The 24,951-nt window shown below is 42.5% G+C and overlaps 1 protein-coding gene across 4 annotated transcripts in view; it reads left to right on the top strand.

The window, feature by feature from the left end:
• Nucleotides 1–24,951, top strand: part of CWC27 (CWC27 spliceosome associated cyclophilin) — a 398,702-nt gene that overhangs the window by 106,369 nt on the left and 267,382 nt on the right. For all 4 annotated transcript variants that reach the window (XM_029576322.1, XM_029576298.1, XM_029576314.1 and 1 more), the window contains exon 10: nt 1,980–2,155. In XM_029576322.1, the coding sequence (XP_029432182.1) occupies nt 1,980–2,155 (176 nt within the window). The remainder of the gene's footprint in view (nt 1–1,979; nt 2,156–24,951) is intronic.

The following is a 24,951-nucleotide window of genomic DNA, read 5'->3' as shown; positions in this document are numbered from 1 at the left end:
ACCGGTCACACCTACCTCCACCACTGCTAAGGCCGCAGGATGCTACTGGGATCTCTTCGCAGCAAGTATGCCACTATCGCATGCTGAGTCCATTGCACCATGCTTTCCTCTAGGCATGTGTGTGCGTGTACTCGCCCTGCTCTTCAAGGCCCCACAGTGGGAAAGTTAGGGTGCTGCTTCCTGATGATGTCAGCACGGCTGGATATTTAAACTCCAGCCATGCTCCTGTCCATTGCCTCAGCAATAGGTCCCCCTGCTCCTGTGGGGCATGTTGCTTTGCTATCTTGTGCCTACCTTGCCTTGAGGTTTTGTCTTGTCTTCTCCTTGCCTCGGTGTGTCCTGCCATGCCTTCCCTCTGTATTCTGCTTATTTTGATCACCTATCCTTGCCTTGTCTCCCTGTCTGCCTGACTACTGGATATGATTCTGACCTTGGTCCTTGATTACGCTTTAGATTGCTGCCTGCCCTGACCACAGCTTGGACCTTGACACTGCCTGATCTCTGCCTGCCTCGACCTTGGTCTGGACCTCCACATTGTTTGCTTGCTGCCTGCCCTGACCTCTGCCCATTGCTTGACTTTGTTTTTACAGGACTCTCACCTAAGCCCTGCCGGCCTTTCGAACCCAAGGGCTCAGTGTATGGAGAATGGTGCTGGTATAGGTGAAGTCCTAGAACCAGTCCTAGTAAGAGAAAGTCCACCTGCTATCAGTGTGGGCCTAGTAGGTTTACCTACTAGGCTGCATAAACTATACCATGTTTTATCACATTGTAAAGAAACATTATGCTAACAAAGCAGCATCCTGGTTTGATTAATTCTATAATGGTGTAGGTGGTTAAGTTGGAAAAGATTTTGAAAATGTTATCGATATTTTTCCTGATGTTCACTAAATCTTAGAAAGAAAAAGAATCATAATTTTTTGCTTGTTTGCTGAATTATTTAAGAACACTCATCTTTTTTTTATTCATAATCTTAAGATATGTGGCACACTATCATTGGGAAAAATAGAAACTCGCTTTAATGAGCTGCTGTTTAAAAAAGTGGTATGGCCTTGTGATAGTAGACCTAGAGGAGGGATTTTATTTTTTAATCATAACATTAGCTATTTATATTTTAAGTATATTTGTTGGATTTAGTCACTTGTTCACAAGCTGCTGCGGAAGCCATGAAATGCAGAACAGGAGTTGATGAGGGGAAGAATCTGCAAAGAGAACTGTTACTGATTTTTACACTGGATCCCCTCCAGCAGTTTCTAAATAAACCACCAAAATATTGGGAGCTGTTTTGGACAACTAAAATAGCATTTAAAATTATATAAACCATTAAATCCTGCTCCCCTTCCCCCTCCCTGTTATTTGTAATTTCTTCTTCACGCTTTTTCAATGTTAATTTCTTCTTCACGCTTTTTCAATGTTGATTGTAAACCGGCATGATATGTCCTATGAATGTCGGTATATTTTAAAAGCATTTAAATAAATAAAAATAAATAAATAAATCCAGGGTTAGCCTGGTGGCTCAGTTTATGTATGCAGAAGGTCCCAATTCAATCCCCAAATCAGATCTTCCACTCCCTGAATCAGGCAAGGCTGGGGCTGCTGCAGAAGCAGTGTTTACAGCCCTGTGGTGGGAGGTCATTGCTCAAGGGTGAAACCTAGTAGGCAGATTAAGGGGCCCATGATTGTGAGGTTGTAGAAGGAGCCCTGGCACATGGCTTCTAGTCTAAGACCCTTACTATAATGACCAGAGTTAGGTATGTTGTGTGGATATAAATATGGGAAGAATCCCTGGGTAGTTGTGAATGAAGGTTAATGCCCCAGGTTCCAGCTGTGGTTCTAACTGAGCTAGAAATACAAAGGAACCAGAGGAAATAGCCAGGTCAAAAAATGTTCAAACCCTTCCTGATTGGCTCCTGCTTTTTCATGTCAAGATAAAGGAAGATCACTATTTATGTAAAGCTCCAATTATTTTAATCTCTCCACAGGAAGATGAGGATGATAGTGATGATGAAGGCGAGCATGAGGAAAATGAGAGTGATAGGGAAGAGAAAAATCAAATGAAAGAGCGCATTGCTAAAAAGTTGAAAAAAGATGACAATAAGACTGTTAAACCTCCAAGCAAACAAGAAGAAAAGGAATCTGCTAAGAAAATGACTCGTAGGTGAGTAAATCACTCAAACAATTCATATAGAGATTTCTCCAAGCATGAGCACTATGGCAGTCCTCACACGTGGATGACATCTGATGGAGCCTGCCATGGAACTTTTGTCAGTTTCCAGACCTTTGATTGTGCTTCACTGAGCATGGCTGTGCATGCTAACATCTACCTGGGGTCCCTTCAGTCTTTGTGTTTCCGCGGGGTCTCTGGTTGCAATTTACTTCACTGCTCCTGCTTTAGGCCTAGTTTTATTTTTTAAAAGCAGGATCATTCATTGTGGGGCCCCGTGGCCTGGTTTCTGCTGTCTAACCTGATAGTTTCCTTAAGGAGAACTTTTTGAGTGTTATGTTTTCATTGTCATTTTGGTGCCAGAGTGTATCTGTGTACCATCTGTGCCCCTCAATTGCCATTACCATCAAGTTTCTGATTGCTTCCATATTTTTCAGTCAAGCATGTTTAGCAGGTTCCAGCGATTCCCCTGGTGTGCCAGGGTCATGTCTATCACTGATCCTCTTGATAGATGTGTCCTGTGCTTGGGGGCATCGCATGATGTCCAGGAGTGGAGTATGTGATCATGACCCTGAGGCGGAGTGTCCCTCTTTTTCCCCTTGTATGTGCAGGACCATGATCCCCTGGGAAGAAGATCTTGTTCTCTCAGAAAGCCCTGGATTTGCCTCAGCCTCTACTTGTCCAATTGTCTGCCACTGATACACCTTTCTTTTCTGAGGGGATATAGCTGCCCCTCCTGCCTCCCAGTTTGTGTTGTAGCATCAGCTGTTTTCAAGAAATAGTTGGACAAGAAGATCCAGCAAGCCTTGGAGAAGGCGCTTCAGGATCTTGGTGGTTTGTTATCGAGGGCACCAGGACTGCTTGGCAGCCAGACACCAGCACCAATACCGATTCTTGATGGGGGATCCGGATTGATGTACAATGCCCCTTTGGTGATCTCCATCCCATTGGGGGAAGAAGCTTTCCTGGAGCATTGGATCTCCTCGGGTTCTAGGCCAAAACAGCCAAGTGGCCTCCTCTCTGAAGCCTTGGCTGATGGTTGAGGACCGCCGGCATCCTTTCCTCCAGCAGATCAGGGGGAGTCAGACTTGAGTACTCACGGGGGTATGGTTATGGATCAGATGACTCCTTTGACGAAGCGTCAATGTGTCTCTTTTTCGACCCTCTCTTCCATCCTCTCTCTTTCCCCAGGTTTTGTCTGGAGAATGATGAAAGCCATTCCCTTTTCTTTATAAATGAAGGATAAAACAAGAATTAAAATGCTAAAACATCTTCCAGTTGGAGCCCCCCCTCCCCCAAGGAGGTCGTAGCAGTCCCAGTCCACAAAATATTTCAGGATGTGTAGATGAAGATGTGGGGGAACACCCTCTCTGTGGTTTCTGTTAACAATAAGGCAGTCACAGTTTATTTCATCCAAAAGTTCACAGATTCAAAGTAAAGTAACTACCGCACCAATCTGTGATGGTTGAATCTGCTTTCAAGAGAGCCAAGAGGCAGAAGACTCAATGGTGCCCCAAGGGAAAAAGTCTCAAACCCTGGACACTCTTGGAAGAAAGGTCTTTCAGGGGGCTATGCTGAATTCCTACATAGCCTCTTGCGAACTCTTCATGGGCCACTATATACGAGACCTGCTGAAGCAAATGCAAAGGGTGGCAGAGCACCTTCCTCAGAAAGCAGCCAGACATCCTCCAGTTCTTGGTGGACAAGGGATTGGAATGTGGAAAACACATGGTCTGCTTCACCTTTGATTTTGAGACAGCATTAAGAGTCTCTGCAGTAGGTATTGGCATCTGTAGACTCGCCTGGATGTAGACTTCTGACCAGAGGTCCAGGAAAGACTTGTGGATTTGCCATGTTCTGGAGAGAATTTCTTCAGCGATAAGGTTAAATCAACAGTAGCAACTTTCCACTGCTGCTCCAGACATGTCCTCCATTTCTAGGAGGTATGTGAGGCCGGGGCAAATTAGGCTCTCTTTCCAATCAAGGAAGTGCTATTGACTATACCAATCACAACAAGCCGCATGTACCTATCCAAGGCATCAGAGGGTCTCCAACCCACAGCCAGTACCCAGTGAACTCTTGGGATGGGATTGCTAGCATGTATCCTGGTTCCTGAGCCAGAGGTTATAGGCAGGCTGAAGTTTTACATAAACTGTTGATCCAGTTTAACTACAGCCCTGTGGGTCCTCTGCGTCATAAGAACAGGGTACAAATTAAATCCATTGGCTATTAAATCAAATTGGTCCCCAGACCCAAAATAAGATCACTTGCTGCATCAGGAACTTCTTTCAAAGGAGCTCTCTTCCCTCTTAGAGATCAGTGTGGCTTACTCCGTTCCACCAGAGGAAAGAGGGTGCGGATTCTACTCCAAATATTTCCTGATTCCAAATAAAACAGGTGGTCTCTGTCCCATCCTAGACAGGGCCTTGAATAAATTTATAAAAAGAGCTATGCTGTCTCGATCATGGGGCACATTTAAAACTAATCGGAGAAAGTTCTTTTTTACTCAACGCACAATTAAACTCTGGAATCTGTTGCCAGAGAATGTGGTTCGTGCAGTTAGTATAGCTGTGTTTAAAAAAGGATTGGATAAGTTCTTGGAGGAGAAGTCCATTACCTGCTATTAAGTTCACTTAGAGAATAGCCACTGCCATTAGCAATGGTTACATGGAATAGACTTAGTTTTTGGGTACTTGCCAGGTTCTTATGGCCTGGATTGGCCACTGTTGGAAACAGGATGCTGGGCTTGATGGACCCTTGGTCTGACCCAGTATGGCATTTTCTTATGTTCTTATACTTACACTCAGAGATATTCCCCCATCACAGGAAATATCAGATTCATGGTGGGTAACAAGTACCTAGGCCAAAAGGGTGTACTGCCCTTTTGGCCTAGCATCAGCCCCATGTGTCTTTACCAAATGGCTTGTTATAGTGGCGTGCACCTTGCAAGCTTGGGGGGGGGGGGGGTGCATGTGCATCCTTGTATGAATAATTAACTGGTCAAAGAGGATGCCACAGAATCGATGTGCAAGACAATCCAGGTGTTAGCGTTACTAAGGTTTATTCTCAACTATCCCAAATCCCACGAGCCCATCATCCCAACTGGTGTTTAGCTGAGCTCTACTTCCACAGTAAAGGGCTATCACCTTATGTGTGCAGTGGAAAGGACTCAGATGAATCAGCAGACATCAGCATGGGGAATATTGATGATGATGGGCTGTATGATATCCACCTTCCATGTTACTCTCTTGCATGTTTCCACATGAGGAGAGCCCAATAGATCCTCAGATCTCAGTCGCTGCAGTCCACAAAGGATCTGTGGGACAGTATCCATGTCACACAGCTACTCAAGGACTCCTTGTTCTGGTGGTAGGACAATTCCAATCTGACAAGAGGGAAAACCCTTCCAAACGTCTCTGGTCCAAATTTTCTTTACCATGAATGTATCCAGCTTGGGATAGGGAGCTCATGTAGAGGAGTTCTGCACCCAGGATTTTTGGTCAGCTCAGAAAATACTTCATCAGATAAACTTCCTGGAGATGAGAGTAATCTGGTGCACTCTGAAAGATTGGTTTGCCAGCTCCTTGTTCAAACAGACAGTTGGGTTGTGCAGGTATGTGTTCATACTTCCTGTCTCAGGAAACTGACCAGCTTTGGGGTTGGGCCATCTTTCAAAGAATGCTTCTTGGGCTTATGTGTCTGGCTGGTGTAGAGAATGTCCTGGTGGACGAATGGAACCAAATCTTGAAACTACATGAATGGTCAGTGGACCGAGAAAAGGTAGCAAGACAGATTTTCCGCCAGTGGGGGAATCCAGTGGTTGTAACTGTTTGTGTCTCCTTTGAACAGGATGTCTTGGTTCTTCTTCTGTTCCATAAACTAGCCTCAAATGTTTTTGCCCTAAATTGAGAAGAACTTCTATACACATAACCACTGATACCACTAGTATCGAAGACTCTGTTGCTGAAACAAGACCAAGGCACTCTTTCTTTTGGCCAAAACAGATTTGTTTTCCAAATAAATCAGGCTGGAGACTTCTTCAGACCTCATAATTCAGGATCAGGGCAAGTTCCGCTTAGTAAAACTTTGATAAGTGGTATATAAATATTTTAAATAAATTATCTCAACATCAGCTTCCTGGCTTTCGCTGCTTGGATGTTGAGAGGTTGACCTTTTGGCCTACCTGATATGTCTTGAGTTCTTTTAGCTTCAATAAAATATTCCATTATAAAGACCTATGGATTTAAATGTAAGAGGCTTGCCCTGTGGTGTGAGCAGAAGGCTCTAGATCCTCTGTCCTGCTTCACACAAAAACTGCTTGAATCTCCTCTACATTTGTCTGAAACTGGTCTCAAAACCAACTCAGTAAGGGTTCACCTTGGTGCAACTGGTGCTTATCACCAGCAGGTAAAAGGCAGAGCTATCTCTGTACAGTCTTTGGTTGTCTAATTTATGTGAGGGTCTGCATTATTTGTCGTTTCCTATCTGGTCTCCTACTGTGTCTTGGGGACCTCAGTGTGGTACTGACCCAGTTGATAAAAGCTCCTTTTGAGCTACTGCACTCCTGTGACCTGACCTGGAAGGTCGTGCTTTTGTTGGCGGTCACTTTAGCGTGATGGGTTAGTGAGCTCTAGATTTTAATAACATATCTACCTTATACCAGATTTCATCATGATAGGTTGGTTCTGTGCACCCATTTATACCAGATTTCATCATGATAGGTTGGTTCTGTGCACCCATTCTAAGTTCTTGTCTAAGGTGGTGTTGGAATTCCATCTTAACCAGTCAATCATTCTTCCAATATTCTTTCCCAGGGCACATCCACCAAGGTGAACAAGCACTGGAGAGACAGAAGCCAATAGAAAGTCTATCCTGTATTTTGCTTCTTTTGATTCCAATAAACTGGGTATAGCCATTGCTATACAGACTTTATCTAATTGATTAGCAAATTGCATTTCTTTCTGTTATGCCCAGGTGGGCCTGAATCTGGTGGATCATGACGAAGCTCACTCTGTCAGAGTCATGGCAGCATCTGTGGTTCATCTGTAATCTGTCCTTATGGAGGAGATCTGCAAAGCTGCAACCTGGATTTCTCTCCACACATTCGCATCTCTTTACTGTTTGGACAGGGTTGGCCAATGTGACAGTATGTTTGGCGAATCTGTCCTGCAGAATTTGTTTGAACCCAACTTCATTGCCTTCTAAGGCCCATTGTTTTTGTTCCAGATTGCCCCTCATAGAATAATTATGAAAAGGAAAAAACAAAAGCTTGTTGCCAACAAAAATACGGTTGTGCCCATTGGTACTGTTTTTGTTTCCACTTTTTTTTGTTTGGGGCAGAATGTAGCTAAGAATTCCTCATGTTTGAGGACTGCCATTTTGCTTTTCCTTGTCGGGGGGAAGCAGAGTTGCTCACCTTATTGGGTGTTCTCATGGGACAACAGGCTTCAGTTATATATGCTAAGGTTCAAGACTGAAGGGGCCCCCATGTGGAAGTGTGGATTAGTATTATGCATGGGCATGCACTTTGAGACACAGTCAAAGTTCTAGCTTTCTTGATATAAAAATTCTCTGCAGGCTCTATAGGATGATATCACCCATGTGTGAGGACTGATATTCTGCTGTTCTCTTGAGAACACCTGTTACAGATAAGGCAACTTTGCTTTCTGATGTCTTCATTTTAGAGTTTGATTTTTGGGTAAGTTGAAGTATCGCAACTGAATTATAGGCTATGGTTTTGTTTTCAGATGAAATTTATAATTATATATCATATTACTTACAAACAAAAGGGAAGTGAGAATTCACCTGGATGCACACACAAAAAATTCACTATGAGAAACTTTCACTGTCCTGTCACTTTGACTTAATAGTGCTGATGAGCTGAACATATAGCGGTTTCACTTGATTTAAGTGAAATCCTGCCTTTTCATCATAGGTGTTTGGAATAAGTTTTTGTTTTTGTGCAAGCAGGCTTTAAAACGTGTTGCAAATAATTTTGAGTACTCGTGGAGGGGGGTGCCTAAATTAAGTGAGGCATGTTCATCATATATATATATATATATATATATATATATATATATCTGTACTATAAATATTTAGCAAGTATTTAATTTTGGGAGGTTTTTGACCTGTGATTAAAAGTTGGCAATTTGTGAAGTTATAGTGTTTGCTTCAATTCTGAGGTCTTTTTTTCTCCATTAACTCTGGTGTGTTAAAACTTTTATAGTGAGATTTTTTTGTGTGAATATTTGTAATAGGCAAAGGAAACTATCTTATTCAGCTATATTTGTGACCTGTTGTATCCTGAACAGTATTGTCATATCTAGAACCTTTTTTTTTTTTTTACTTTGTTAAAGGAGCTTTATATAATTTTAGATAAATATTTGGAGATAAACTGCTGCATTTTTTTTCATGTTATAAAACAAGTATTTGAGCTAGTTCTGTCCTAAAGAGATTTATCCTTGTGCAATTTTTTTGCACATCTTCAAATGGTTGCCAAAATTTGTGTCACTTTCTTAATGACTTACTAACATGGTCATTCATCAAAATCCATTATGGCGTTAACGGGATAATGTGTTAACGCATGCATTAATGCCATAACGCATGTGATAGTAGCACTATTGCTTGGCGCTAATGCAAATTTTGGGAAGGGGAGGGATTAGGGAGGAGTTTGAGCGGGATTTATGAAGCAATATCGCACCATGCAATAGCATAACGCATGCAATAGCATAACGCAGGCCAAGCATTTCCCTGATTACTCACAAGCCACTTTCAGCTTGCAGTTATACTCCGCCTCACTATTTGTATAACTTTTTGTATAACTTGCAATCATGCTCTGCATCGTTCTAATTTGTATAATTCCACCCCCTCCTCCCCTTTTAAACTCCACCCCCTTAACCCCTAATTTCTTCCCTCCCCAATAAACACACTTTCTTCCTAGACCAACTGTCTTTCCTCCCCTCCCTCCATTCCTATGTCCTCCCTTCCTCATCTTCCCTACACCCAGCACAATTTTCGTTCGATTCATCCACATGTAAGTTAACTATTTTCGTCATCAGCCTCTTGCAAGGCAGCTGTATCATTAGGAATATCTTCTAATACCTTTATTTATTGTTTATATGTTTTCTCACTGTTATCTGTTATTTAAGAGTTTCTTCGTTATATGTAATGCTACTAAGCAAGTTACTTTGTTATCTGTAAACCGATTTGATTTACATACAATGTAAGAAGACCAGTATATAAAAAAACCCAAAAATAAATAAATAAATAAATGCTATTGCACAGTTTTAAAACCAGAAATAACTACAACTTTTTTTCCTGGCATTAAGCTGTGCGATATGACCGAAATGGCCATAATGCAATTCACAATAAATTTGAGGGGGGAGAGGAAGAGAAGGAGAGAGAGACAGAGAGCCTCTGGGGAGGCCTTCACAGTATGCAACTATTTATATGCCTAGAGGGGAAGCTAATAGCTCGTGGTGAGATGTTGGTGGTGGTTTAAGGCTAGGTTTTTATGCATAGTGAGACATACGAACAGCACAGTACACCTTGGTAAAGGTTTGAAGTCATTTGGATGAAGGAAAGTCTCACAAAGATGAAATTTTGTACTGTTGTCTCGCCATAGCTTGATGGTACCCTGTTATAGAGTCCTTTCCTTATTGCGGGAGTTAGGCCTGCGATATTACAACATTTTGATGAATCTAGGGGTAAGTTAAGCAAGAAATTAAAATAGCAATATTTAATTCTTCAGAATATCCACTTGTCTTGGGACTCAGTGTTTCTTCCTAGGTCTTTTATTTTGTCCTTATTTTTGCTTATATTTTACCTTTCTAAATATATTTGCTTTTTATTATGGCAGCACACTCTGCTTTAAAATAACATGGCAAAGAAAGAAGTAAAGGCATTAGCATAATTAAACAATATAAAATTAACTTCAGCTCAGGTTCATCTCAAGTTAAAACTCAGATGATATCAGAAGTAAAGGTGTAATGAACCAATCTCCAGTCTTTTGTGTGCAATGGGTTGTAAACTCTATCATATGTATCAAATCATCCACCACCTAAGGAAGTAGTGAACTGCATAGTACTATTCAAAGCTCTCAAAAATACAAGAAATATTTTCAGAAAATACTCTGGAAAAATGCTTTCCTGTAAGTGTTAGTACATTGAAAGTTACAACAGGATAAAGCCAAGATGGAAAACGCCAATCAAAGAAACCATAATTTGACAATTGTTTTTCTTACATATAATCCTATGGTGAATTTGCAGTGTTAAGTTAATGCATGTGTTTTTTATAGATTGGAGGTAACTTTTGGTTTCAATACCTGGTTGATCCTGCCAGTAGCATATGATTGTCTCAAAGATTAAACCATGCACCTATAAGTATATATGACCGGAAAAGTGAAACTGCGAATGGGTCATTAAATCAGTTATGGTCCCTTTGATCTGAGTTTTCCATCTTTACTTTATCCTGGGGGTTACTTACTATTTCCACATGAGTCTGCACTGCAGAGAAAGATTAGGATCTGGCAGTAAAACAAGTGACTCTCTTGCTTCACCATTTGGTGTCTGACTGACAGCAGAGGAACACATATTTGGGAGTTTGATACTAGTAATAGACTTGTAGTTATAACTGGATTTTGTTCTCAGCAGCAGCTTGACAATGCAATCTTCCAAATCTCTGCTTACAGGCACCTCACTGTGGAAACTGGGAAATCTAAAATGTTCTAGCTCTCCCCTTTGGTTCTAGACATCTAGAGGGTCATACTCTGTGCCATTTAGCTGGATAAGTTTCAACTTGTCCAGCTAAGGTAGTGACAGCTGAATATCTGCTTGGGATCAGCAGCTGCCATCTAGCTGGATAACTACTTATCTGGCTAAATAGTTAGCCAGCTAAGCGGTGGGTGGGGGGAGTAATTGGGAGGAGTTGTTAACCAGATAAGCTAGTTTCCAATATTCATAGTTAGCCTGATAACTTATCCAGCTACCTCTGGTAGCTGGATAAGTTAACAGGCTAACTATGCATAAAAACGCCCCTTACTGAATAAGGGGCGTTTTCCGCCCCTTACTGAATAAGGGGTAAGGGAAAACGTGCGTCCAATGGCAGGTAAACAGTGCGCTCCGTCGGAGCGCACTGTACTGTATCGGCCTTTTAGGGAGCTAATATTCAGCCACTATCTGGCTGAGCTAGTTAGCCGATAAACCTATTTGGCTAACTTAGCCATGATATTAAGTGGCACAGCTGAGCTACTGAATATATTCGGCTATCTAAAATTAGCTGGATAGGTTTATCCAGATAACTTTAGGGGAAACGCCCCTTACTGAATAAGGGGTAAGGGAAAACGCGCGTCCAACCTGCCGAACCTAATAGCGCCCTCAACATGCAAATGCATGTTGAAGGCCCTATTAGGTATTTGCGCGCGATTCAGAAAGTAAAATGTGCAGCCAAGCCGAACATTTTACTTTCAGAAATTAGCGCCTACCCAAAGGTAGGCGCTAATTTCTTCCGGCACCGGAAAAGTGCACAGAAAAGTAGTAAAAACTGCTTTTCTTTGCACCCTCCGACTTAATATCATAGCGATATTAAGTCGGAGGTCCCGAAGAGTAAAAAAAAAGTTAAAAAAAAAAAAAGAGAAAAAAAATTGGAAGTCTGCCGGCGGCTATCGGGTCGAAAACCGGACGCTCAATTTTGCCGGCGTCCGGTTTCCGAGCCCGTGGCTGCCAGCGGGCTCGAGAACAGACGCCGGCAAAATTGAGCATTGGCTGTCAAACCCGCTGACAGCCGCCACTCCTGTCAGAAAGGAGGCGCTAGGGACTTGCTAGTGTCCCTAGTGCCTCCTTTTGCCCGTTTCTACCGCCGGGCCTCATTTGAATACTGTATCGCGCGCACAGTCGAGTGGCCTGTGCGTGCGCCGGGAGCGTTCGCCCGCTGTCCCGCGGACTTTACTGAATCGGCCTGTAAGTGAATAGAGATGTTTTTAGGCTTATTGAGAGGAAATAGGCCTGTGTATTTTAAAGATAAAATAGATTAGTATGAGCCCACGAGAGTTCTTCCCTCCTCTTAGGGAGCTAATATTCAAGCACTATATTAGTTTTTATATGTATGGATTTTGTTTAATTGTTGTAACCTGCCCAGCACAACAGGTTTGATGTGGGTGGGAAATGGTTTTTAAATAAATAAATACTGCCCACTTAACCGCTTTCTTTAAAGCATAAACCAAATTCAACTTAAAAATCCTACATTGTTCCCTATGCAAGAGCAAAGAATCATAAACACCACCCTTCTTATTCAGAAGGAGCTTCTCTAATACCACAAATCTCACAACTTCAAAAGTATGTTTCACTGATAGTATTTTACCAATGGTGCTTTACTCCTTTCGCATTGACGCAGTCTCAGCTTACATGTAGTTTTTCCAATATATGTATATTAATCAACAGGAGCACCACACATTGTATACTACCCCTTCAATATCACAAGTGGTTCTTATCTTTGCTTTTTATTGTAGAAACTGAGGTAACAGTAGTGTTGCTCACATGAACCCATTGACAAACAGAACAGTGATCACACTGATAATGACTGACTATAATATTCCCCTGTTCAATTTGATCCTGTTTGTCTATAAACATAGAATAAACCAAGTGATCTCTAATAGAGATGTGAATCGGAACCGGAATCGGTTTGGATTCCAGTTCAGATTCACATGTGGGTTTTTTCCCATTGGGCCCAATCGCGTTTTATCGGCTGCCCAGCCGATAAACAAAAAACCCACCCCGACTCTTTAAAAGTAACCCCTTAGCTTCCCCTACCCTCCTGACCCCCCCCCCCCCCAAAAAAAACCTTTTTACAGGTACCTGGTGGTCCAGTGGGGGTCCCGGGAGCGATCTCCCGCTCCGGGCCATCCTCCGGCTACCGGGCCATCCTTTGCCCTTACCTTGTGACAGGGTATCCGTGCCATTGGCCGGATCCTGTCACATGGTAGGAGCACTGGATGGCCGGCACCATCTTGTGCTCCTTCCATGTGACAGGGGCTGACCAATGGCACCAGTAGCCCCTGTGACATAGTAAGGGCAAGGCTATCTGCGCCATTTTGGTTCCTGGCACCCGACGGCACGAGTGCCAGGAACCAAAATGGCGCCGATAGCCTTGCCCTTACTATGTCACAGGGGCTACCGGTGCCATTGGTCAGCCCCTGTCACATGGTAGGAGCACAAGATGGTGCCGGCTATCCAGTGCTCCTAGCATGTGACAGGATCCGGCCAATGGCACAGATACCCTGTCACAAGGTAAGGGCAAAGGATGGCCCGGTAGCCGGAGGATGGCCTGGAGCAGGAGATCGCTCCCGGGATCCCCACTGGACCACCAGGTACCTGTAAAAAGGTTTTGGGGGGGTCGGGAGGGTGGGGGAAGCTAAGGGGTTACTTTTAAAGGGTCGGGTGGGTTTAGGGGTTATTTTTGTGTGCCGTTTTTTCCTGCCCTCCCCCCAAACGATAAGGGAAGCCCCACGATCAATATCGTGAGGTTTTCCTATTGTTTTCGGAGAGCCCCCGATTGCTGACTATTTTGAAAATATCGATGATATTTTCAATCGTCCAAAGCCCGATTCACATCCCTAATCTCTAATGTTTTTATCTCTAGTGAAAGCAAATCAAAGTCTATCCTGAGAGACCAAATTTAGTGTAATAAAGACCATTGATTTTTTTATGCTGCATTTCAAGTGATATATCTCTGGAGAAAATGGTAATACGCAGACATTGCAAAAAAGTCTCATCACAAGACTGACTCACTAACAATAGTTCTCTTTGATCCTGCTTCATGCACTTGTAGGCTTTTTTAAATCATGGTCTGGGGATATCCCCTTTATACATATCTCTGAGACAAGTCTTAAGAACATCGTTTAAAATACCATGTAGTCAAGCAAAGCTTCCACAACTTCAAAATTTGGCCTACAGGCACTTTATTGCAAAGTCTTTCATGATGGCAACTTGAATAGGTCAATGATGTGCTCAGATCGGTGGGTTTTCTGAACAGGGAGAACTCAAAACTGGAATAGACAATCCCACATGAAGTCCAAAAATGCAGCATTTTCACAGTATATATGAACTGTCAATTGCTATCACAGGAAGTTTACCACTCAAAAAAACTAGACTGCAAAACCAGACCACCAGTTCACAACATTAGAATATCATCAGTAAATGTTAATAGATAGATCAAATGGGCTAACTGAAAAAAAATCACTTCTCAAACTCACTTACTTAAAAGTTAGCTACATTGGGGGCCATCGTGGCCCCCATCGCAGTTCCTTTTATTTATTGATAGAAATGTCCATTAAAAATAAAGAACTTTATTAATGTAAAACTAGCCAAATCACAAAGAAATTGGGAGAGAATCCTAATTTGACCATTCTCATTTCCAAAATCTTATACATGATTTGTATCTCTTTTTATTCTGGGGAATATTTGTGTGTAGTCAAGTTACATCAATTGTAACTAAACATAAATTTGAGAATAGTCCTTGGTACGCTTCTAACTTTAACATGTCTGCTGAGTCCCTAATGTGTGATGGTATCTGAGGGATGAAAGGGTGAAGAAACTGATCAGCAATTGTGGATAATGGTTCCAAAGGTGACCCCCTTGAGGACACAATAGGACACCAAAGCAGATTTTGTAAAAATACATGTACTTTTAGTAAGATGTAAATACTGGTATTATGGGCATAGCAGTTGTAAGAAATTTAATTTATTTCCAGTGATCCAACCAGCTTTAAGCATTGTATTCAACAGGAATCTATTTGTTTTAACCTCAGAGCAGGATCTGTGACAAGAGGGACATACAAATTGGAGTCTGCTAATTGATGCAGTACCTCGTTTACATATGAATTCTTATCCATAACCATCTTGTCAGCTGGCTTAATGATAATGGTGTGGTCACAACTCAATTCAAACAAGGCAGTCCATTCCTCTTTAGACAAATTATCTTTAGATATGCCAAACCGATGTTTCAAAGAATACAAGTCTCTCTGGAACATTTTCAAAAAAGTTTGAATATCAGGTCAACATTTTATTCTACATACAAAATAATTTTTGGAACCTAGTGGAGAGTCTGTGTGGTTTTTATATGTAGGTGCTTTGCCTTATATTTCATTAAATAAATATTCTACATGTGATAAAACTGTGTTCTTATCAGCTGCTTGACTTTCCCACAACTGCCTCAAGAGATAGTGCTTGCATCACAAAATTCTAGAAATTATATAGGGTGTTGTATAGGGAGAACACTAACCTTGATACTTTTGTCCTGTTGGAACAGTCTGTAGTTTCTTATTACCTCTCACTGATGCATAGAAATAAAGGTTAACAAATAAAAACAAAAAAATAGTTGGGCAAGAGTTATTTCACGCAATTTGAGATTGAACACGGAAATAAAGGGGACACCACTGTGGAGGAGCACTTTTCAGAGCCAGACCACGGCATCAATGACCTTACGATCAGGATAATTAAAGAAAAATTGACAGCAATCCAGGAACAAAAGTCTTTGGAAATCAAAATGATCAGGCACTTTGAAACCAACAAGAAAAAATTCAACAAAGATCCAGGTTTCATATCACATTATGAGTCATAAAATTATACTGCCTGTTAGCTTCTGATCACCAATCAAATCTGCCCATCCCTTGCCCTCTTCTCCTTCACTCTGTTTTTGGAATGCCTATTATAATTCACTTATTTCCTGGTAATTTGTCATCTTTTGCTCATTCTATTCTGATATGAAGAAGAGTTTATTAGCTCTTGGAAGCTAATCAAGAAATGTATTGTTATTTTTTTATTGGACTATCACCTTGTATATTTTTTTGAATATTTGTAATTGTTAACTTTTTATTTATGTGCATTCAAGTTACTTACCGTAACTACTTTTTCCCTTTGAGGAACTGATGAAAAATTCAGAGTGTCACTAGAGGGCAGCAAACACTGTACTCTGTGATTGTTTATTTAACTGATCAGATTTAACTACCAGTGATATTTTGTCTGAAAGCAAGGCTTCCCAAACATATCTTGGGGATTCCACAGTTAGTTGGGTTTGCAAGATATCCACAATGAATTTAGATAGAGTAAATCTGGATATGCCGGGTCTCCGATGTAAGCAGATTTATCTCATGCATATTCATTGTGGATAACTACAAAAAGACAACTAGCTGAGGGGAACTCAGGACATGTTTGGGATTCTCTGTCTTAAGGCAAATGTATCAACACCTAGCTGATATGAATGAACATAGGGTATTGCATTTGAAGTGAAAATATGGGCAGGTAGAATATGCTTTGAATAGGGCGATTCTTGCTGCTAATAACCTGGAAATGACTTGGTTAAATTAGTTGATAAAGTGGGAATGGTTGTTGAGAACCAGTTAGCAGCAGCCAGCTAGGCACATATTAGCATGTATAAACTTGGGGTAGAAGCAGATAATTAAGACATAATCCTATCCCCAGTTAAGATGTTTGTCAGACCACATTTGTGCACTAATCCTCAAAAAGGATATCCAAATCCCAGCCTCCCCCCCCAAAAAAAACAAACCAACATAAAGCTTTATGGGTTTTTTTTTCTGTGATCATTTTAAAGAACAAACTCAAGCAGGATTCTAATCACCATATGTATAGGGCGCAAGGTTTATCTGTCTAATCAGGGCGACATGCAATCCTGGAAGCCAGTGTAAGACCACCACTAGGGTAGTTGCTGGTCTTCTCAATCATTCACCTGATATAAAGTCTAGAAATATATAGTGTAGAACGTTTTTGTTGGGTTTTTTTTTTAATAATTTTTTAAATTGCATGTAAAAACAATAATAATGAGTTATTTAACAAAGAAGCTGCAGTGTTTTTTTAATTGTGCCCCCGTTGTTATAATAAAATATGCTTTGTGATGAATAGGGAGAACCCAGACATCTTACGATCTGATTAAAAAAACTTTTTGGAAGAGGAGGAGATCAGTAGATATGATTAAAGCACATAAATAAATAAATAAATTTGAAGACTCCGTTATCAGATAAGTCCCCTACCCCCCTGATGCAGGGAAACCGAAATGTCATCTGACGACGGGGTTCGCTCTGCTCATCACAAAGCGCTTTTAGTTATAACAACATGGGGGCACTGTTAAAAAAAAAACGCTTCGGCTTCTCTGTTAAAAAAACTCATTATTATTGTTTTTACATGCAATTAAAAAAATTATTAAAAAAACCCAAAAAGCTTTCTACACTATGGGGCAGATTTTCAAAGGGGTACGCGAGTAACCCCCGAAAAGCTGCCCCTTCCACCCCTGTGCACGCCGAGCCTATGTTGCATAGGGTCGGCGGCGTGCGCAAGCCCTGGGATGCGCGTAAGTCCCGGGGCTTTCCTGGGGGGGCGTGTCGCGGCCAGCGCGTCATCTGGGGGTGTTCCGGGGCGGGGCCGCAGGTGTGGTTCCGGCCCGGGGGCATTTCGGGGGCGTGGCCGAGGCCTCTGAAACTGCTCCCGGGCCAGGGAATCGCGCGCCGGCAGCTAGCCGGCGCACACGAGTTACACCTGCCTCGCGCAGGCGTAACTTTTATAATAAAGGTAGGAGGGGTTTTAGATAGGGCTGTGGCGGGTGGGTTAGGTAGGGGAAGGGAGGGGAAGGTGGGGGGAGGCGGAAGGGAAGGTCCCTCCGAGGCCGCTTCGATTTTGGATTCTAATTTCCTACCTAATCATCTCTGATTAGGTAGCAAATTAGATTTCATATTGTTACTCCTTGGCAAGTTTGACCTTAGAAGTGAAGGTCAAAGCCTACACTATTTGAGTGATAGTGACATTGGTTGCCAATCTAAGATCAGCCTCTTTTTGGAAGAGATTTTGAATGTTGTAGCATAGTTTAGTTCATATATTCACCAAACAATTGAAATATATATAGCTTTAGATGAGACATGATAGAGACATTCAAATACCTAAAAGGTAATAATGTATAAGAAACATAGAAACATAGAAACATAGAAATGACGGCAGAAGAAGACCAAATGGCCCATCTAGTCTGCCCAGCAAGCTTCACACATATTTTCTCTCATACTTATCTGTTTCTCTTAGCTCTTGGTTCTATTTCCCTTCCATCCCCACCTTTAATGTAGAGAGCAGTGATGGAGCTGCATCCAAGTGAAATATCTAGCTTGATTAGTTTGGGGTAGTAGCCGCCGCAATAAGCAAGCTGCACCCATGCTTATTTGTTTTACCCAGACTATGTTATTAGCCCTTATTGGTTGTTTTTCTTCTCCCCTGCCGTTGAAGCAGGGAGCTATGCTGGATATGCGTGACGTATAAGTCTTCTCCCATGCCGTTGAAGCAGAGAGCCATGCTGGATGTGCATCGAAAGTGAAGTATCAGGCCCATTTGGTTTGGGGTAGTAACCGCCGTAACAAGCCAGCTACTCCCCGCTTTGTGAGTGCGAACCCTCTTTTCTTCTCCCCTGCCGTTGAATCAGAGAACTATGCTGTATATGCATTGAAAGTGAAGTATCAGGCTTATTTGATTTGGGGTAGTAACCGCCGTAACAAGCCAGCTACTCCCCTCTTTGTGAGTGTGAATCCTTTTTTCCACATTTCCTCTTGCTGTTGAAGCTTAGAGCGATGTTGGAGTCAAGCCTGTGTATGTTTATTTAATAAGGGTATTGACTCCAGGCAGTAGCCATCATTCTGGCGAGTCACCCACTCTTCATTGGCAGCCTCTTGACTTTATGGATCCACAGTGTTTATCCCACGCCCCTTTGAAGTCCTTCACAGTTCTGGTCTTCACCACATCCTCCGGAAGGGCATTCCAGGCATCCACCACCCTCTCCGTGAAGAAATACTTCCTGACATTGGTTCTGAATCTTCCTCCCTGGAGCTTCAAATCGTGACCCCTGGTTCTGCTGATTTTTTTCCTTAGGAAAAGGTTTGTCGTTGTCTTTTGATCATTAACACCTTTCAAGTATCTGAAAGTCTGTATCATATCACCTCTGCTCCTCCTTTCCTCCAGGGTATACATATTTAGATTCTTCAATCTCTCCTCGTACGTCATCCGATGAAGATCCTCCACCTTCCTGGTCGCCCTTCTCTGTACCGCCTCCATCTTGTCTTTGTCTTTTTGAAGGTACGGTCTCCAGAACTGAACACAGTACTCCAGGTGAGGCCTCACCAAGGACCTGTACAAGGTCCTTGGTGAGGCCTCACCTGGAGTAAGCAAATCTATTTCAGAAGAAAGAATGTTCTAGAACAAGGGGGTCATGATATAAGACCCCAAGAGGGCAGACTGAGGAGAGACCTTTTTCACTGAAAAGGTGGTGGAACTTGGAACACCTTCCCAGGGTGGGTGGCGGCAGCGTCTAACATAGTAACAGTTTAAAAAGACATGGCAAAAACACAAATGATCCTAGGTGCTAAAAGTGGAGAGAGCAGAAGCACAACCTAGCAACAACAATTTCAAGCATTCATAACACCATTCTTGCCTGATTCACTAATTAATGTGGGGGTTGCCAAAATGTATGTCAAAGAGGTTAATATGAAAGGCCTACTGGTATCGTAGGCATCCGCATGGCTGGTTCATCTGATATATGTGATGTTAGAATTGACTAACAGCTGAGTCTGGCAGGCTACAAAATAACTAGAAGTCCTAATGGAAAATCTCATGTAGCTGGGACTGTCTAGCAGGTTATGCGAGGGACCTGGAAGCATCACTAGTAATGGTTCAGTCAATGTGTGATGATAGGATTGAGCTAGCAGCTGCATCTGTTTGGCAGGCTACAAGTTCTGAATTAACTTGAAGTCCTTGCGGAAGCACAGGCACTCACATAGTCAGGTCTGTCTGGCAAATTACACAAGGAATCTAGGAGGCCAGAAGCTTGGGCAATGGTCACATTAATGTTGCTGGTTATTTAGATAATTATAGAGTGTTGTGATTTGGTATGGGAAAGGTGGATGCTGGAGGGAACTAAGTGAGAATCTTGTATGCTTTTCAGCCAGACATGGTGAAGTTTGAACAAGAAAGTCAAAAAGACTGGCCTGGATAAGGCAAACTCTTGCAGATGATTGCACTCTGTGATTGTCAGCTGGGAGGTATCCTTAGCAATATGGAAAGAATAACTTGGCAGACTGGATGGACAGGATGGTCTTTTTCTGCTGTCATTTACTATGTGACTATGATTCTTTTGTCAGAAGTCAAGATTTGGCTATCAGCACTGAAAAGTCTATTCTTGGAGTAAAATTCAACTCCCATCATCCTTGGATTCATTTTTGTTGCTTTTCCAGGCTTGTTTTCCTCTTCTTTTTCCTTGGTGGTTGAGTCCAGGGATAATTGGTCATGGCAAAGATTCTTTCCAGAGTAAGTGATCATCCAAAATACTGGAATGAGCATACACAGCAAGTACCTTATGTCAGGTCTAAGCCTAAGGTTTCCTAGCTATACTGATACATATGGTTAGGAGTTTGGGGCTGAGGTAGAGAAAGGAGCCCTGGCATACTGGAGCTGAAACAAGAACTGGAGAAGAGGACTGGAACTGGAAGTCAGAACAGGTACTGGAGTCTGAGCTGGAACATGGAATTGGGACTTGGAATTGAAACTTGGAGCAGAGACTGGAACTGGCACAAGAATAGGACTGGAGTTTGGAATAGTGACTGAATCTGCAGGAATGGATTCAGGACTGAGGCAAGGGCTGGAATAGGGAGCATGAGCTTGGCAAGCTAGAAACTTAGCAAGGACTGGAACTTGAAATTTGGTAGTCTGGAGCAAGGCAAGGCAACTGGAACAAGACAATGCAGGCTGGAGGCTAGGCAAGGCAAACTGGGCAGGGACTGCAGCTAAAAAGGGGAGGAGGGGAAGGGCGAGGGCATGGCTTGAGCAAGGAAGGGTGGAAACTGCAGCTGGAGCTTGGAGCAGGATCTAGCGTTGGGCAACACTGATACAGAAAGAGGAAAGCTGCAACTGAAATTTGAAAACTGCAGAGCTTTGCTGTAAAAAGGGAGAGTTCACTTTGCTAGAGAGCTTCGGTCGCTGCTTGGTTGCTAAGAAAAACTTCCTGTTTCCAGCAATCCCCTTTTAGCCTGGCTTTGGCCAGTCTGGACCCTCAGAGGCAGTGGTCATCTTCCTTCTTGGTCTCTTATGGCCCATGGCTCTTGCTACCTGTTCCCTAGTTGGCTCTGTTGCTAAGGCTCCGTCTGGTCTTTCATTTATAGGCTGTAACTAGTTTGAACCCTGCCAGCACTTTTCCCTGACAATTAACTATCTGGTTTGGCTGCTGACAAATGTTTGGCAGAGTTATGGAATCTCTTTACAGTAGCATCTTTTTGTATTGAGATCCATAATCTGAAATATATAGCAGAATTAGAAAAAGTACAGAAAAGGGTGACCAAAATGATAAAGGGAATGAAATGATTAGGAAAGGCTAAAGAGGTTAGGACTCTTCAGCTTGGAGAAGAGACTAGTGAAGGGAGATATGATAGAGGTTTATAAAATGAGTGGAATGGAATGAGTAAACAATTGGTTGTTTACTCTTTCAAAAATTACGAAGACTAGGGGACACACAGTGAAGTTACTAGGTGATACAATAAAAATTAATAAGAGGAAATATTTTTATTCAGTGCATAATTAAGCTATGGAAGTCATTACCAGAGGATGTGTTGAAAGCTAGTAGTGTAGCTGTGTTTAAAAAAGATTTGGACAAATTCCTGGAGGAAAAGTCCATAAACCATTATTAAAGTGGAGCTGCAGAAATCCACTGCTTATCTCTGGGATAAACAGCTTGGAATCTATCTATCCCTTGGGATCCTGCTAGGTACTTGTGGCCTAGATTGACCACTGTTGGAAACAGGATACTAGGCTTGATGGATCTTTGGTTTGACCCAGTATGGCAAGTCTTTTTTTTTTTTCTTCTTATCAAATACTCTTGCTAAGTACTATAATTATGTGAAAGCTGAACTAGCTTCATTAATGGAACTTTCTTCAAACTTGAAGTTAAGTGCCATAGTCTTAAGAGAAGTTGAGACTGTAGAACACATTGATTGTGTGAAGAGCATCCTATATGAATCTCTGAAGTGCAAATAATCAAACCAATTTGACTTTGGCAATTATGTTTGAGTATTCCATAGGGGAAACCATGCACTAGGACTACTAAAGAAAATATTTCAATTAAAGTAATCAACCACCTGCAGTCCAGTTCCAAGATCTACTTACCTAATCAAGATGAACCCCAAACCATTCAGGTTCCCCTGGAAAACAGACTGCACATGTTTGGTGCTTAACACACATACTCACATACAAAACCAGGAGAAATGACAAACTTTTTAATTTATTTATTACAACTTGGCTTCCCACCTTTTGCCTTAACACCAAAGTGGGCTATAAACCATGATTAAAATCACAACTTTAAAATTAACTTTCCATAAAACAATATTACATACACATAGGTCCACTGATACTTAAATAACATAGTAAAACAATTTTCTTGGTCCAAAGCACCAAATGATTGTGCAGCCATATGTTTAACTTTAATGTAGCATGTATTTCGGGTGGAATCTCATTCTATAAGGCAGGGATGAAATAAATTAAGACCTAAGACCCAACATGATCCCTGCGGTACACCTGAATGGTGTACCGCAGGGATCGGTGTTGGGACCGGTCCTGTTCAATATCTTTGTGAGCGACATTGCGGATGGGATAGAAGGTAAGGTTTGTCTTTTTGCAGACGACACTAAGATCTGTAACAGAGTGGACACGCCGGAAGGAGTGGAGAGAATGAGACGGGATTTAAGGAAGCGGGATTTAAGGAAGCTGGAAGAGTGGTCGAAGATATGGCAGCTGAGATTCAATGCCAAAAAGTGCAGAGTCATGCATATGGGGAGTGGAAATCCAAATGAACTGTATTTGATGGGGGGAGAAGGGCTAATGTGCACGGAGCAGGAGAGAGATCTTGGGGTGATGGTGTCTAATGATCTGAAGTCGGCGAAACAATGTGACAAGGCGATAGCTAAAGCCAGAAGAATGCTGGGCTGCATAGAGAGAGGAATATCAAGTAAGAAAAGGGAAGTGATTATCCCCTTGTACAAGTCCTTGGTGAGGCCTCACCTGGAATACTGTGTTCAGTTCTGGAGACCGTATCTCCGAAGAGACAGAGACAAGATGGAGGCGGTCCAGAGAAGGGCGACAAAAAAGGTGGAGGGTCTTCATCGAATGACATACGAGGAGAGATTGAAGAATCTAAATATGTACACCCTGGAAGAATGGAGGAGCAGGGGTGATATGATTCAGACTTTCAGATACTTGAAAGGCTTTAACGATCCAAAGACAACGACAAACCTTTTCCATCAGAAAAAAATCAGCAGAACCAGAGGTCACGAGCTGAGGCTCCAGGGAGGAAGACTAAGAACTAATGTCAGGAAGTATTTCTTCACGGAGAGAGTGGTGGATGCCTGGAATGCCCTTCCGGAGGAAGTGGTGAAGACCCGAACTGTGAAGGACTTCAAAGGGGCATGGGATATAAACACTGTGGATCCATCAAGTCTAGAGGACGTGAATGAAGAGGGGGTGGCTCGCATACAGAATGCCGAACAAGCAGCAGCCCTCAAGATAGAAGGGCTCTGAATAAAAGAACAACAGGAAGCCACAGCTGCCACCACAGCCGCCGCCGAAGTGCGCAGAAAGGCTGAACTAGAGATCGCCTTAGACCTGTTGCAGTAAAAGGAAGAAGCAGCAGCCCTTGAAGCCCAAATTAAAGGTCTTGTTGTGGGGGGGGGGGGGGGGGGGAGTTGTCAAAGTCACAAAAAGTAGCGGACGCAGGGATCAATAACTGGGGCCCACAAGGCCAGGGGTGGGAGGAGGCGGCAGAACACTGCACGGAGTGGCAGTAGCCACAGAGGCATTCACGGAGCAGGAAGCCAGTGGTCTGTGTTCCACCTTCATGGAGCAGAAGGCTGGAGTGGCATTCACGGAGCGGGATGCCAATGGTATACCACCTTCACGGAGCGGAAGGATGGAGTACTGCCATCTCCAAAAAAAAAAAAAAAAAAGCAGAGGGGTGGGTAAGAGTATGTAAAATTACCAGTGAGGACATAGGCTATAGGTATTGCCAATTATTAGGCTTGTTCAATATTTGTTGATTGTTAATGTGGCTCGCGAGAATGAGCGCTACTACCTGGAGATAATACCCTTGTTCAATGTACATACACACGGTTAATGAGATTCCATCATTGCTCTAGGCTTCAACAGCAAGAGGAAATGTGGAAGAAGAAAAAAAAAGGATTTGCATTCACAAAAAAGCGAGGTGTAGCTTGCTTGTTACGGCGGTTACTTCCCCAAAACCAAATAAGCCGATAATTTACTTTCAATACATATCCAGCATAGCTCTCTGCTTCAACAGCAGGGGAGAAAGTCTAATACTTCACTTTCAACGCATAGTTCTCTGCTTCAACGGCAGGGGGAATGTGGAAAAGAGGATCTGTATATGGACAACAACCAACAAGGTCTGAATTACATAGTCTGGGTGGACAAAGGCATGGGTGTAGCCTGCTTATTGCTGCGGTTACTACCCCTAATTAAACTAGATATTCAGTTGGATGTGGTTCCGGCACTGCTCTCTACATTGGTGGTGAGGTGGAGGGGAAATGGAACTAAGGGGTACTAAAAGCCAAGTATGAGAAAAAAAAAAAAAAGAGTGCATGGCTTGCTGGGCAGACTGGATGGGCCATTTGGTCTTCTTCTGCCGTCATTTCTATGTTTCTATGATTGACAATGAAGGAATAATCAATAGACTTTGTGGTGACAAATGCAACTCTCTCGG

This window comes from Rhinatrema bivittatum, chromosome 1 (assembly GCF_901001135.1).
Source record: "Rhinatrema bivittatum chromosome 1, aRhiBiv1.1, whole genome shotgun sequence".
NCBI classification, from domain to species: domain Eukaryota; kingdom Metazoa; phylum Chordata; class Amphibia; order Gymnophiona; family Rhinatrematidae; genus Rhinatrema; species Rhinatrema bivittatum.
The sequence above is the reverse complement of the archived record's forward strand: the minus strand, read 5'-3'. Positions and strand labels throughout refer to the sequence as shown.